The following is a 14,973-nucleotide window of genomic DNA, read 5'->3' on the forward strand; positions in this document are numbered from 1 at the left end:
TTGCTGAAAAACGAGTTTTCTGAACTAGTCTTGGTGTAGGAAGGCCAGAGGTTTCAAAACGTATCCAATGGTGCTCAAATTTGGATATGTTATACTAGACACCCATTGGAACAACTTCTATGAAGAAAGTATTCCCATCGGAGCAGTAGAAGTGTGCGTTTTGGGCCTTGCAAGTTGGCAGCTGAACAGAGACTAGAATTGACTTCATTTCATTTCTTTGCTTTACATGCATGCACATGCTTTCTCTATAATAACTCCAGCATGTACCAACTTGCTCCTTTAGAATTTCATAGCTGGAATGCCTCCCCACTTCACTCATTATGTTGGATCCAAAGTCAGTTGCAGCATGGGTGAGGCACATGGCTTAAAGGAGGAGACAAGGCTCAAAGCTGGCAGCTGCAAATCCTCCTGAGCATGGTTCAGTGTTGGATGGGCTAAGGACTCCACATATGTTCAATTGGGCTGAATTGTGGATATGTTATACTAGACACCCAATTGAACAACTTCTATGAAGAATGTCTCCTCATCCGAGTTGTGCAGATTGCTGAAATGAGACCTGCAAGGTGACTTACGAAACTGGACTGACAAGAAGTGTGGCCCAACTTTGGTTTTGTCTTTAAGCTCTTGCTCTTTGCCAATCAGCCCTTAACATGCATGGATTGCATCAAATGTGATTTCTTGCTATCTTAACCTACAAAACACACAAACAGAGGTAAGTGACTCAAAAATAAAGAGAAACTAAGCAAAATCACTAAGTAAAGAAGGCAAGCAAGTGTATGAAATTATGGACTTATCAAAACAGAAAATGGATTAAAAGCACAAGTTTAACTCAATAACATAACCAAATCATAAGCTAGAAGGGTACAAAATGATATACAATTATGAACCGATCAGGTACCGATTGTAGACTCACTTAGGCGGTAGCGACCGTTCGCTGCCTTGGACAATGTCATTGGTAGCCGATGCCGTTTCTTCGCAGCCTTGGGCAATTGGGGAGTTTCATTAATCCACGTGTCACTGAATGAGTGGAGGGTCAGATATGGTACAAACACTAAATAATAACAGTGTTATGTTTTCCACAATATTAGAAAGGAAATGTTAGAAAGGAACAAAAAAATAAGATTAACAAATTTATACACAAGTATATATATGTGTTTGTACACCCTTAATTCAGTTTTCAAATATAAATATTGGATCATTATAGGTTATTCTGGGAACCAAATTAAATCAAAACCCTAGGTCAAATATTTCCTTCCATTTGGGGATTATTTGACCTAATTGGGAGTTACTCAATTTAATCGAGGGTTACTCAATTTAATTGGGAGTTACCTGATTTAATTGGGATTGATTTGATTAGTACCTTAATTAGGGATTTGATTTAAATCAAATAAATCAAATCCCTAATTAAGCCAATCTCGCCAAATCGGGGAGGAATAATTCATTTCCATCTACGGAATTATTCCTCTGAAACCCTAGCCTCCGAGGCCCCTATAAATAGATGGCTACACACAAGGGTTGAGGTATGTCTAAATTCCTACTGAAACTCTGCAGAGATTATCCCTCACAAACCCTAGCCGCCATACTCTCTCTCCCTTTCACACAAGGCTCCGGCCACCCGGTTTACACCTTACATATATATCTTCATACCCTATTTAGCTATTGATTTCCCTAAATCAATTTAACTAACTTAGGCATCGGAGGGCCTTTGGCCAACACCCCCAGGGTGTGGTCCTCTTATTTCGATATATTTTGCAGGGAGAAAGAGGCAACGAAGAAGAAAGGGAAATCTTTCAATTGAATATTCTCGTGGGAAGAAATCGCCCCCACAGTTATCTTTCCCAATTTTTAAGTGTGACAACAAAGGCATCATCCTCCTCTTCATTTTCTTCTTCAGCAACATCATCATGCTCTTCATTCACGTCTTCAGCAGCATCATCATCCTCTTGAACTTTAGTACTTTTTATATGTTTGTTAAGTAGAGTTAATATTAAGAGTTTACTTCTATGACATGGTATTAAGAGTGTACTCCTATGACATGTTATTAATAGTTTACTTCTATGACATGGTATTAAGAATGTATGTCTATGACATGTTATTAACAATGTTGTCATATCAGCTGCAGATTATTTGAAAGCAAAGAGTACCTTTATCTGGTTGTTCTTTAGATGATGAAGCTTCGCACTTAGTTGTTGAAGACTCCATTTGACAGACCCTAGTGTCATTTGTTCTCTTCCAAGAATTGGAGTGAGCATGTTAGATCTTTGACACAGCCAATACTGCATTTTTTTTGTGTGGCAATATCACGTGTCAATTCATATCACTAGAGTAATGCTACGAATTTGTAGTTTGGAGATTTGTGTTCTTACCAGTATTAGGATTAGGCAGCCACTCAAGCTTGGCTCCTTTTTTTTGACCTTCTTGTTCTTCTTTGCCTATTCTAATCCAAAATACATGTAGTCCAAAACTCTTTGAGCCCAATTATATTTCCCCATCTCTTCTAAGGTGTCTATTGTAGTTGTATATGTCCAAGCGAGTGTACAACCAGAGTTGCAAAAGAGATTAGTCATGAAGAGTTGTAGGATTATCAATCTTGTTACATCCATAGGACCTTCTTCTGTTTTATCTTCAAATGCTAAGTTCAAGTACTTATCAATTTAAGTCTTTGTTATCTTCTTATAACCCACGTTGATATTGATCTTTGCTCCTTATTCATCTTGGATTTCTGACAAATAAAAAAATACAGTTGAAATCTTGTAGGTAGATAGACAAGATAGACATGTATAATGGAAATGCAAATTTCTTTGTAAAATATCAAATTTCACATGCACTAGATATGTAAATGAAAATAAAAATAAAATAATTATTATTTGTTTGGAATCTTCTTGTTCAACTTCCTTTTGTTGATGCACTTCTTTTCCATTTGTCAAAGTCTATGTAACTAGAGTTTTGTACTTGCAATATATAAGAGGAAACTATTCTATTTCTAAAATGAAAAAACAAAATATCAAGTAGTTAGAGCCTCATGCTGATAACGTGTTATATAACCAAGGGAATTTGTAGAGAGAAATGAGGAGTAGAGGAAGACAATAGAAATAATTCTCTAAACTTGTATGTCTCATCATTTCATCTATGGTAGAGCCACATATTTATAGGGTTACAAGATAGGAGATTAAGTACTACATTTACAACATATGAATAAGTTACAAGCACTAACTACAAATATTTAGGATATTGGTTACATAGAATTAGAAATGGTGGAATGCTAAAAGGTATGGTGGTCATCCACCAACTCATGCATTTACAACAATTTCAATATTTTTTAATTTTTTTTTTATCTTAAATAAATAAATACATATATATATATATATATATATATATATATATATATATATATATATATATACACACACAAATAATAATTGGCTCAACCGATATCAAGTTCATCGGCTGGAAAGAATTTGGAACACATATTCTTACATCCGTAATGTTAAGAGAAACATGTTGAATTTTGCAAAAGCTGGTCAATTGGTTTATATCCATTCTAATATCTGTCTCCAACCACATTTCAGTGAGAGCTACAAAGATGGGCCTTTCAAGAAATAGGATAATGATCCAAAATCCTCTTTTTTAGATGACTCTGTTCAGAAATTGGAGGAAATGAGATGGAAATGGTTGGAAGGCAATTATGCAGGTGTTCACAACCAAGCATCATCCTCACCGTCCTCTATGCCCAGCCACTCTTCTCTTGGAGGGAGCTCAAGCACAAGGACTAGTGCAAAAGTGAAGGGGAAATTACCATTTGGCTAAAGTTGCTATTTTTAATTTTAAGTATTTTCAATTTCCGTTTTGTTTGTTTTGAAGTTTCAACAAAAAAACTTTAAGTTTTGTTTCTACATGCAAATTTTAATTATGAACTTATTATTTTATGAATAAGTGGTTTTTTATTTATTCAATTAGTTATGTATTTTATTTGTTCAATGTATTGAAAGAACAATGAATTTCCTTCTTCTTTAGCAATTCTTGAAGAGTCACGTCCTCCTAGACCCTAGTCCAAGGAAGTTTTGATCACTCACCCTTGGATCTAATCTAAGGGTTGAGAAAAAACTAATTTAAATATCAATGTCATTATTTTATTACTTTTTTTTTATACAAAATATTAATTTAACTTAAACAAAAACAAAAACTAAAAAAAAAAACTAAATCACTCCACCCAAAACTGGCTCTCTCTCATAAAGCCAAGAACTCTTTCTCCATTGTCGTTCACAACTACCTTCAACTCAGGCGTTGCAGACTAAAATCAAGAACATGTGCTGTTTAAGATTCTCTCTAATTCTTATTGGTTATCTATTGCATCTCGTAATTTAAATTCAAATATTCAACTTTTTCAGAAACAAAAGAAATTTTTTTGACCCAAATCTAGAGCCATCAAGCCTTCACACTTTAACGTGATTGAATTTCAAGGACCCACAACCAAGTCACTTTCTTGTTGTTCTCTGCCTTTGTGATCAATTTTTTTGTTTATAAATGTTAGATTTGAATGATTCATGAACCCAGTTTAGGAAAACTTCAATTTTTATAAACAAATTTTGGGGTTTTTTTTTTTTTTTTTTGGTCATTTCATGAACCCGACTTGGATTTCTGCAATTATATTGTATTTTCATGAAAGGTTCATGTTTTCTTATTAACTAGGCGTGAAGGAGAAAGATGATTGGTGTCAAAGACGACGGTCTTACATGCGGATGAGTTTTTTGTTCATATTTTCATCTCCGATATGAAACTCTTTTTAAAAAAAAAATAATTTTAATAACTAAAATAGTATTTTACTGCAGTAAAAGTAAAATAAAAGATGACATATTGATATTTAAACTAGTTTTTTCTCAACCCTTAGTTTCGATCCAAGGGTAAGTAAGGTAACCATAACTTCCTTAGACCATAGGGTATAGGAGAACGGGACTGAATTCTTGAAACCAAAAGCAATACTTTTATTATATTTTCTAGTACATTCCTCCTTAGAGCATTTTCACCCATTTATCATGGCAAAAGGCAAGGGCAAGTAAAGGTGGTTACTGTTCATGTAAATAGTATAAGCAATTTTTTTTTGTACTTTTCCACCTATTGTTGTGGCAACTTAAGAGCAATTACTATTCATATGGGATTAATTTTATTTATATGTATGAGATTAATAAATAAAAATTTGCTAGGTATGTAAAAAAAAATTCTGAATTTTTTGGTAATTTTTCAACATTTTTTTCGATTAAATTTTTTTTCTTTGACGTCAGTGCTCTCATACAGCAGCTTGGGCTATCTTGCCTTGGGCCTTGCCCGCGCTTGATGGACTCCAGCTCTTGCCTGGGCTGAATGTCACCGCTGGAGCTGATTTTGGGAGACCAGGGGGCCTTTTGCCTGGGCAGGGCTGTCCGCTTGAACTGCTCTTCGAATCCATTCGTCCAGAAAGCCCTATCCATTTATCACATCGAATCCATTCGTCCAAAAGGGCTCATTCGCTATAGCACTCTCCCTCACGTGCCCTCGATTGCTCGTCTGCTGTCGGCGGTCAGGTACTGTTCTGTAGCAGCGACGTCGTCTATCAGGTACTGTTCTATCTTTCGTTCCAGATCGATACCGCACCGCGATTGGTTACCTTTGATCCAGATCGAAATTCGTAGGGGGTGAGCGAATTAGGCAACTATGGACAGTATTGTTCTTACATGGGGTGATCTGAGTTTTTTTTTTTCTTTTCCCTTCAGTGACTCTTAGTAAATATCAAAGTACCAATTCTAATCAATTTGGATTGGATTGTAGAAAAAATCTTTTCACACTTTATTTGGACGAATTGTTTTCAAAATAGTTTTGGGTGTGAATCAAACACCCCCATGTTCATATTTTTCTATCTATTAATTTTACTACTGTCATTGTTTTCCAAGTTAGCAGAAGGAAACCTAACACCTACAACTAATTACCTTCATGCTTTGATTGTATATCTTATTTGAAGGTTGCAAGAAAATGGGCAAGAGAGGAAAGAGTCAGAAGAAAGTCGATGGAAAGCCTAATAAGATAAAGCTCCGTGATGAAAATGGTGTCATTGAAGATGACATGGACGACGAAATTGATGCATGTATGTTGATTAATTCTATGATTTTGTTTATTGTACTTTTTTGTGGTCAAATTTATTTTCTGGTACTGATAGTTGAGTTGGTGTTTGTTCAGTACCTATTTGATCACGGAGTTGGTTTTCTGAAAATTATTTTTGGACATTCTTATATGTTTACTGTAGTCACCCTGTGTAATTTGGAGAGAGAAAGTGATGTGTTCAATGTTCGCTTTCCCTTTAACGTAATTATATTTTAAAATCGTTTCTTGTGCATATTCTTATTTGGAAAAGTAAGTGATTGATTTTGCGAATTCTTTGGTTGCAGTTCACAAACAAAGAGATGTTGTTCCTCTGGACATTAATGAAGAGGCTGAGGATTCCGATGAAGATAACGAGCAACCTGTCTTTGACTTTGAGGTTTTCTTTTTTATTATTTTCCCTTTCATCAAGTTTTAATAGTTTCTGTGGACCTATTACAGAGATTGATACAACTCTGTGATGCTTTTGATAGTGTTTGTTTTTGTATTTTCAGTGAGTTTTATGAATAGAATTGGGATATCAACTTCTGAACTTCATTTTCATCTCCTTATTTCAAAGTAATTATTGATATTTGTATTTTCAGATTTTAATTTAGTATTGCTAATACTGTTTACAGAATATTAATGATGGCGATGATGATGACACCCATGATACTGGATTTGCTGCAAAAAGTAAGGAAGATGGTTTAAGATCTTTTGATTTCTCATTAAAATAAAAATGTCATTTGGTTGTATGTTTTTATGCCATAGTTCCTTGTTGACCTACTATAAGTGTAGCTCAGTGGTTCCTTGACAATTCGACTTCAAGTTGTCAAGCGTAAAAGAAATCAAGTTTTCTTGAATTGTTAGAATAGAAACGTGTCCTTTTATTATTCGATTCTATAGATTGTTTGACCTTTTAGAGGCACGTTACAAGTTCTTAATATTGTTGTGCGTTAGCGGTGTGTTGAAATTTTGTGAACTTCGTTATGTCACCACTTTGATAGGGTTGATATAATGAAATTCACATTATTTGCTCTTTGCTCTATGTTCATTGTATGGATGACTCTGTCTTCATCATTTGTACAAAATCCCTTGGTTCAACTCCATTATAATATCAGACCAAAAAAAAAAAAAAAAACTCCATTATAATACCTGCACACTTTTTGTGTTTTAGGTGAAAAAATCGTTATATTTCTGTAATTACTTCCAACAACTCCTCTTACAAGTTATATACCTGGTTTAGAGTTTACATAACTTGTTTCTTATTTATGTATTGCCTGCAGTTGTTAGGCAGCAAAAGTTTTTAACGGCAAAGTTTGGTGGAGTTGAGGATGAAATGCATGATGATGATGAAGAGGATGAGGAAGATCAAAACCCTGTATGGGGAGGAAGGAAGCAGCAATATTATGATGCTGATAATCGTGATTTTGAGGTGAGGGCATGCTCTTTAAGTTCTAAATGTCTATCTGCCTGCCCGTCTCCCTCTCTCCATATATATATATATATATATATATATCTGTGCATATCTGTCTGCTTACCTACTTCTATTCATGTTTATTTTATTACAAATTTACTGCTGACCATTTTCCAGTGATGCTTGTTCATTCCCCATTCAAATTCAATCGAATGTGCATAACTGGATTCCTGTGTACATATATTAATAAGATTTAGGGTTTTATTTAAATTAGATTTTATTTTTGATTGATGAAGCAACAATCAAGTGGCGATGAGTCTGCGAAAGAGGAAGAGGCAGAAGTGCTGAGGCTGCAAAGAGAAAGGGCAAAATCAGCAATGTGGGAAGACTTTGGCCTTGAGGATATTTGTCAAAATGAGAGTGATGCCGAATTAACTTTTGAGGTGGGGTTTGCAGATACGGTTGTTTCTTTGGTTTTGTTGGGTCTTCAGTTTTTTTTTTAGTCTCTCCTTGTGATGGGAAGTGATGGTGAACTTAATTATTTACGAGTTTCTGTTCAAAGGCGGGGGATTATGATGTAAATGTTCTTACAAATGGCGTATCATCAAATTATTTCATTCCTGCAGGAAATTTCACGTAAGGGAAAAAGTACAAAGAAGTCTCCAATGGGAATTGAAGTTTCAGATGACATGGGTACAGCTTATGAGGAGGTGAAGAAAGACTTGAATTCTTTGTCAAAGGAGGAGAAAATGGATGTTTTATATAGGTAAGGTTTTTCATAGACATTAAAAAAATATATATATTGTACGTGATTTCTCTCTATCTAGTTTGGTATATGGGTCTATTATTTGTTTAGTCACTCATTCTCATCAAACCTGAAAAGTTTCCCAACAAATCTAACAACTCAAGAATTCCTTGGCTCTAGATGCTGAGGGAATCAAAACTTGACTTGCTCAGTAGATCGATGCATCTTGTGTGTTCAGGCTCCTTTGCTTCCTAATCATTAATTTAAATCACCACATATTGACTGTCGTCTGCATCTCACGAGGAGGGATGGAGGTTTCCTTCCTCCAATGGGTTTGGAATTTTTTTTAATGAATTGTATTTGCTATTTGTTGAAACGCCCTAGGACCAGAAATTCATGTTGGGCTTGAACAGAACGTTAAAGAAATCAAGGATGTTTCTTCCCTTCTTTTTTCTGTTTTATCAATCGGAACTTGAGGATGGAGTCATAATAATCTATTTTAATGTTTTTTTTAACTACTTCTACCATATATTAAATGAGGTTTTGAAGTATTAGTTGGGGCAATTTGGAAGCACATCCACTATTAATATGAGGTGCACATCCACTACTAAAACTGCATCTGAATTTTTTTTACTATGCTTATCTTATATTTTCTTTTATATTAAGATCTTTTTTATAAAAAAATTGTATTGATTTAAAGATCTCTATTTTTGTTATTTTGTCTTCCTTGTCTATTTTCTCTTGTATGCGGTTCTCGTCAGCAATTGTTATTGTTACAATGTCAACAAAGAAAGAGAATAAATGTCAACAAAGAAAGAAAATAAATGTCAATAAAATGGGGGTGGCATGATAGTATAGGTTATAATAGGAACAATATTGTTTTAGAAATTGAGGAATAGGTTGAAGTGCCAATTGTTGTCTTCAGGGAGAAGGCATCAAGGTTTTTATATAGGTTTTGTACGATGATATTTGCTTATATTTGACACTTCCATATTATATTTTTTTTGTTTGGTTGCTGAGAGAAGTGTGATTTCTCTGTGCAATGTGGTATTCTGCTGCTTTAAAAATGTTGTTAAGCTCAATTCATTGCCTTATTGTGTTGCTAATCGCAAATCCACACATGATTTTTTTTTTTTGGGTATTTATTTTAGTTTTACTGTAGGGTACTTTGGCCTCCTTAATTAATCATTTGTCCCTACAGTTCCGCTCCAGAATTAATTGGGTTGTTGTCAGAGCTGAATGATGCACTTGAAGAGCTTCAAAGCAGAGTTAATCCACTTTTAAGCAAGGTATAACTCCTTTTATTCTTTCGCCTTTTATTTCATGCTTTTCGTGGTAGAACTCTGAGTTACTGGAATCGCTTTTCTCTCTGTTGGCATCTTGGCATGGAGGGTTTGTTAGGAAGAGTAATGAGGAAATTTTTCAGGATAATCTTTTGAATCTGGTTTGGATACATGGACAAATCAATTTTTGGTTTAAATGTATCATTCTTCTCGTTGTTATTACCCTTTTTGGTTTGAATGATCCGACTGTCTATTCTTCAAGTCTTCGTTCATTGATCAGTTCTGCAAAAAATACCCAAATTGGAAAATATTTAACCATTTGATGAAATGATAGTCATTTTCATGTTCATTTCAAAGTACCATTCTCGTCTATTTATTTCATCATCATGAGATGTCTTAATTTTGTCAATTTCATTTCAAAGGGGATCTGTGAATAAAGACTTGGATCCCAAAAGGTTTGGTTTCTTAAAATACAATGCAGAGGGTGGGGCCTCCGCATTGTATTTTAACAATCCGAATCTTTGATTTTTCAAGTCTTCATTCATGGATCATCTTTGAAAAAAATTTAGCCAAATTGTAAAAAACATCAAATTGTGATGAAATAAATAGACGACCCACAGTGCTTTCAAAGAAATACTAATTTTAATAAAATGGTCCGGTTTGGGTATTTTTTGCATATATGATGAATCAATAAAGACTTCAAGAATACACAGTCGGATCACTTAGAAGTCCTTTGGCTTGTACATGTGTTGTTATGGTTTTAATATTTAATATTTGGATAGCAGAATGCTGGGTAACTTTAGGTTTCTTCTTATTGTTTGATATAATATGATTACCTGTAACAATGGAGCCCTTTCCCTCTTTTATCATTTTTATTTATCTTCTGTTATGCTAAATTTGGTTGATAACTTGGTGTCAAGCATTATTGATGTTTTCTTGTTATGAAGGTTAAAAATGGGGAGGTCATGTTGGAAGGAGGGATGCGCTATTTAGAGGTAAAGCAGCTTCTTCTGCTGGCCTATTGTCAAGCCATAACGTTCTACCTTCTTCTCAAGTCCGAAGGCCAACAAGTTCGTGATCATCCTGTTCTTGCTCGCCTAATAGAGATCAAGAGTTTGTTGGATAAGGTCTTCTTTTTCTCTTTAAGACACCACCCCCCTTGCCCTCTTGCTTTTCCTCCTGAGTGAGCATGTTTTCTTTGCTAAATTTAAAAAGCATCTTGTACTTGCTGGCCTTATACAGATCTATTTATTTCAGACCAAAAGAAAAATACAAATCTAATTATTGTTTATGGTTTTCTTTTTGAAATTAAGGTATCAATTAAAATAAAAGTGCATACATCTTATATGTGCATATAATACAGCGTGCTTTTGGCTCAATCTCTCAACTACTATTTTTTTATATGTTTCTTTCCAAAGGATGGAATATGCATGATCCGCGAATAAGTTGTATGTAATTAATCTTGGAGGAATATATTGTGGGTAGTTTTGTCCCTTCTCTGGATTCTAAACAACTCTTCTCTTGACCATACTCTGCACATGAGTAGTTGGATTTGTCTGTTTCTGATTGGTCTTTTTCTTTTGGTCATGCTGTTTCTGTTGGTTTACCTATAGCACACTGAAATTTTAAGTATCACGGCAGAAACCACTTGTTAGTTGTTAGTACATAGTTGTGATGCATGAGTTAAAAGTGTTTCTTCATACATAAAAGTCAAAAGCCTTCAGAGATCAATGGACATATCACTAATATGGTTCATAACTGCAATATTAAGTTCACTGCCTCTTTGAATAGATGGGTATAACTTATGATACATGAATGCCTAAACCTTTCTGGTAATTGCTCTCTTAAGCTGATGTACGAGTTAATCAATGATTGTCTAATTGCTATCTTCACGTATATTTTTTGTTCGATTTGATGGAACTACCTTTTATTGAATTTGCAAAAAGAAAGGCCACATTTGTGATCAGGATGAATGTTACAACTGAGTTGGTGGTCGTTATAATTGGAACTGATGTGCGGCAATATGAAAATGACAACCCTTGGGTCAAACGTCAGCTTATCCCAAAATGGGCCCTGTAGATCAGTTTAATATATTACCTATGAATATAGGTTCTGCTTTTCCTGTTGCTCTTGATTAAGCACAAGCATAATTACAAAAGTGGTTTATGTGAAGTGTACACTGCTGTTTCGGTTCTCCAGTAAGATAGGGGCTAATGTGGGTTTCACTTAACAGATGAAGCAACTTGATGGGAATCTACCATCTGACTTTGAGGAAATTCTCAACAAATATAATGGGATAGAAGCAGTAGTGAAGTCGGGTAAAGTGACTGCTACTGAAGCATCTGGTTCTCTTGCTGAGGGTTACAGTCCCCCACCTGCCTTTGTTGAGGCAGAAGAAGCAGCTGCGGTAGTTACTGCTTTAATCTTCTTGTCTTTCAGCAATATACAATATATAATTATTTAGTAATGATCTCTTGTGTGATTCATACGTTAATTCACTGCAGCCACATGACATTGCTGTGTTGGAAAAGGTGGAGTCTCTGAAGGATAATCAGAACAAGGTGGGAAAGCGCAAATGTCAGGTAAATCATACATGGCAGATCTGTTAACCAGTTTCAGTTTCTGTGCTCTTTCCTAAGTTTTCTTTTTTCTTTTTTCTTTGTGGCTATATGAAGATTATCAATTTGTCTTATGCTGACTTTTTAGTATGTGGCAGAATGATGAAGTTGGTGTACAGAGCATGGAAATGTTGAAAGTAAGAGCTGCCCTTGAGGAAAAGTTGAAGCAGAAGGGTGTCTTCAGTTCCATCACTCCAAAAACTGATAAACCCCGGAAACTTCTAAAGCCATTGAATGGGTATCAACATGCTCTTATATATTTTTTAAATATGCTTGTACCTATGCTGTGAAGACTAATTCAACTAAAGTTTGAATTAAACAGGAAGCTTGAATCATATGATGATTTTGATGATGATGCTGTAAATGCTGAAGGCGCCATCCATGGATTGACCAATGGGCGTGCAAGTAAGCTCTCCCAACTTGTTGGTGCTAATCCAAATAAGTCCAAGGTATGAACTTCAATACTACTGTCTTCCTAATCAATTCTTGTTTTTTAACTGCTTTCTGAGTTTACGAGCCTTAGTGAGATTTATGAGATTCATCGCTAATCATTGTGCTCCTCATTTTTCTTGGTAGATTCAAATAGGATAAAAGTCTTTGCATATCTATCCCCTAACTTTATTTACATCTGGATATTGTTTTGCTATATTAGTGTTGCAGTTTTGTGGAGAATGCAATCCAAACATTAGTTGTCTAGTTGTTTTGTGTCAACATATTAACATATAATCAGGATTCAGGATAACCTGGCATGGTTCCTATTTTTCCTTATCTTTTTGTTTAACCAAAGAAGAATACATAATCCTGATGTTGGTTACAAACGTCAAGTTATGATTATGAAAAATAATAATAATAATAACTTTTTGATGCTTTTTTTTTTATCTTTATGAGAAGGTTGTCTCAGGTGATGATGATTTACCTCAGAGAGATGATATTGGGGAGAGGCGGAGAAAGCATGAGCTCCGAGTACTGGCAGGAGCTGGAATCAAGTCTGATGGTGATGCTGGAGATGAAAATGGCACTATTTCGGATGATGGAGATGTTGAGATGGATGATAGTGGAACTGGAGATTCAGAAGATGAATTTTACGAACAAGTGAAAGAAAAACGAGCTGCAAAACTTGCTGCCAAAGCTCAGATTTATTCAAGGTGTTTTTTGCCTTGTAGTTAATTGCTACATTTTTTAGTTTACATCATCCCACTGTCATGAAATGATGTAATTTGTGTTTGCGTTTAAATAGTGGTTGTTGATTTCAAGTTGGTAATTTGTTTTTGCTAAAGTTTCTTTGCGTCTGCAGGTCCTCTACAGTTCCATCTTTGGTCGAAACTGAATCTGTCGATGGGAAACGCCACATTACTTATCAGGTAAATATGAGCCAATTTCAACTTTGCTCGTATGATCGGTTATTTAAGATTTACCATTATTTCTTGTCTCACCATATTATTTTCTCTTCCTCCAAATTTACTCCAGATGGAGAAGAACAGAGGACTTACTCGTGCTCGCAAGAAGCTGATCAAGAATCCAAGAAAGAAGTACAAGGTATTTTGATCAAATAGTTAGCACATTTGATGTTGCAGGCTACTAAGTGTTTTCTGTTAACTCAATTCTCTCTCTATCTCTCTGCGCAGTTGAAGCACCAGAAAGCACAAGAGCGTAGAAAAGGACAGGTAAGAGAAGTCAAGAAGCCTATTGGTCCCTATGGCGGGGAGACCTCTGGAATCAATGCAGGAATCAGCAGGAGCATCAGATTCAAGAACTAATTTGTTGTTACCCGTTATTGCTTCATTTTTGACCCTCCCAATACGTCTTCTTGTTGGATCATTAGGAGTGTTTTACGAACTTATTGTGTCACAATTTTGATAGTCATATAATTTTAAAATGTAGTGGAAGAAATTTTTATTCAAGATTTGAACTCTTTGGAAGAAGTTTGTTTTGCAAGAATATCATAGGCAGGGGTTAAAATGGAATGATAAACGCCAAATGTCCAGCATATGTAATTGTTTAATGCCAAGATTGATAGTATGACAACATATAACATGTGAAACTATTCGACGTTCGACGAGAAATAAAATTAATCCAGATTAGCATTCGTCATACCTGGAGTTCTAGTACCCCGAATGTGTTTACAAAGAACCAATCAGCCTCGTCCGCATCAGGATCTGGTTCAGTGCTGGGTGGCCATCTGGCTTCTTAAGAAAAGTAGGCAGGTCAGGAAAGTTGAGTGGAGGCAGGCCAGGAACCAACAAGGGCATGTCTTCCAACTCAAATGGAAGATATGCTGCACACCATGGCCGAATTGGTAAAGAATGAAGCTCCATATATGCCGTGTCTCTTGGCCACATTAAGGGCAAGGGCCCGTGGCAAAAACGAATCGTAAACTACACAATTGACAGGGAAATTGGAGTGTTGGTATTTCTTCAGGACTTGAGATGGGGTTCTTGAGCCATTGGTTTTGAATGAAGTAAGGAAACTGTAAACCACCGATTGCTTGGTTGCGCACATAGCGTCAAGGAATCAAAGCACGTTAGGGACACAAATGGAGTTGACAGTGTAACTAGTAGTTGCCAATGTGGCCTTGATGCTTTTAGGTCCCGTTTGGTTCACGGAACGAATTTGAGGGGAAATTATTTCCTATGTCATGTCCCAAGGGATGAGAAATAGAAGATTCATTTCCTACGTTTGGTAATACTGGAAAAGCAACCGGGAGATATCACTTCATTTCATTTCTCATGTTTGTTTTGAGTAAGAATGAAAAACAAAGTTTATATAAATTTTCTATTATACCCATATTAAATCAAATAAAAA

At 35.4% G+C, this 14,973-nt stretch overlaps 1 protein-coding gene across 3 annotated transcripts; it reads left to right on the forward strand.

Annotated features, from left to right (window-relative positions):
• The first annotated feature begins 5,435 nt into the window (after positions 1–5,435).
• On the forward strand, positions 5,436–14,072 carry EMB2777 (Sas10/U3 ribonucleoprotein (Utp) family protein). Of its 3 annotated transcripts, none has more exons than XM_088246791.1 (17): positions 5,436–5,591; positions 5,993–6,115; positions 6,417–6,508; positions 6,747–6,801; positions 7,395–7,543; positions 7,822–7,968; positions 8,152–8,291; positions 9,472–9,559; positions 10,501–10,680; positions 11,787–11,960; positions 12,058–12,135; positions 12,270–12,409; positions 12,494–12,620; positions 13,063–13,316; positions 13,466–13,532; positions 13,639–13,707; positions 13,797–14,072. In XM_088246791.1, exons 2-17 carry the CDS (start codon positions 6,004–6,006, stop codon positions 13,926–13,928), a joined length of 2,004 nt encoding a protein of 667 aa, XP_088102917.1. In that variant the 5' UTR covers positions 5,436–5,591; positions 5,993–6,003; the 3' UTR covers positions 13,929–14,072. The 3 variants fall into 3 exon arrangements, with proteins under 3 accessions (XP_088102917.1, XP_088102918.1, XP_088102916.1); XM_088246792.1 differs by having other exon boundaries at positions 5,518–5,669; XM_088246790.1 differs by lacking the exon at positions 5,436–5,591 and adding an exon at positions 5,690–5,713.
• The last annotated feature ends 901 nt before the right edge of the window (positions 14,073–14,973 follow it).

Source organism: Prunus avium, chromosome 1 (assembly GCF_965620075.1).
Source record: "Prunus avium chromosome 1, drPruAviu1.hap1.1, whole genome shotgun sequence".
NCBI lineage: Eukaryota > Viridiplantae > Streptophyta > Magnoliopsida > Rosales > Rosaceae > Prunus > Prunus avium.

Coding starts and splice junctions, on each gene's coding strand:
- EMB2777 (XM_088246791.1), top strand. CDS start 6,004: ATGGGCAAGAGAGGAAAGAGTCAGAAGAAAGTCGATGGAAAGCCTAAT. Junction 12,621..13,062: donor CTAATCCAAATAAGTCCAAG/GTATGAACTTCA, acceptor CTTTATGAGAAG/GTTGTCTCAGGTGATGATGA. Junction 13,533..13,638: donor AACGCCACATTACTTATCAG/GTAAATATGAGC, acceptor AATTTACTCCAG/ATGGAGAAGAACAGAGGACT.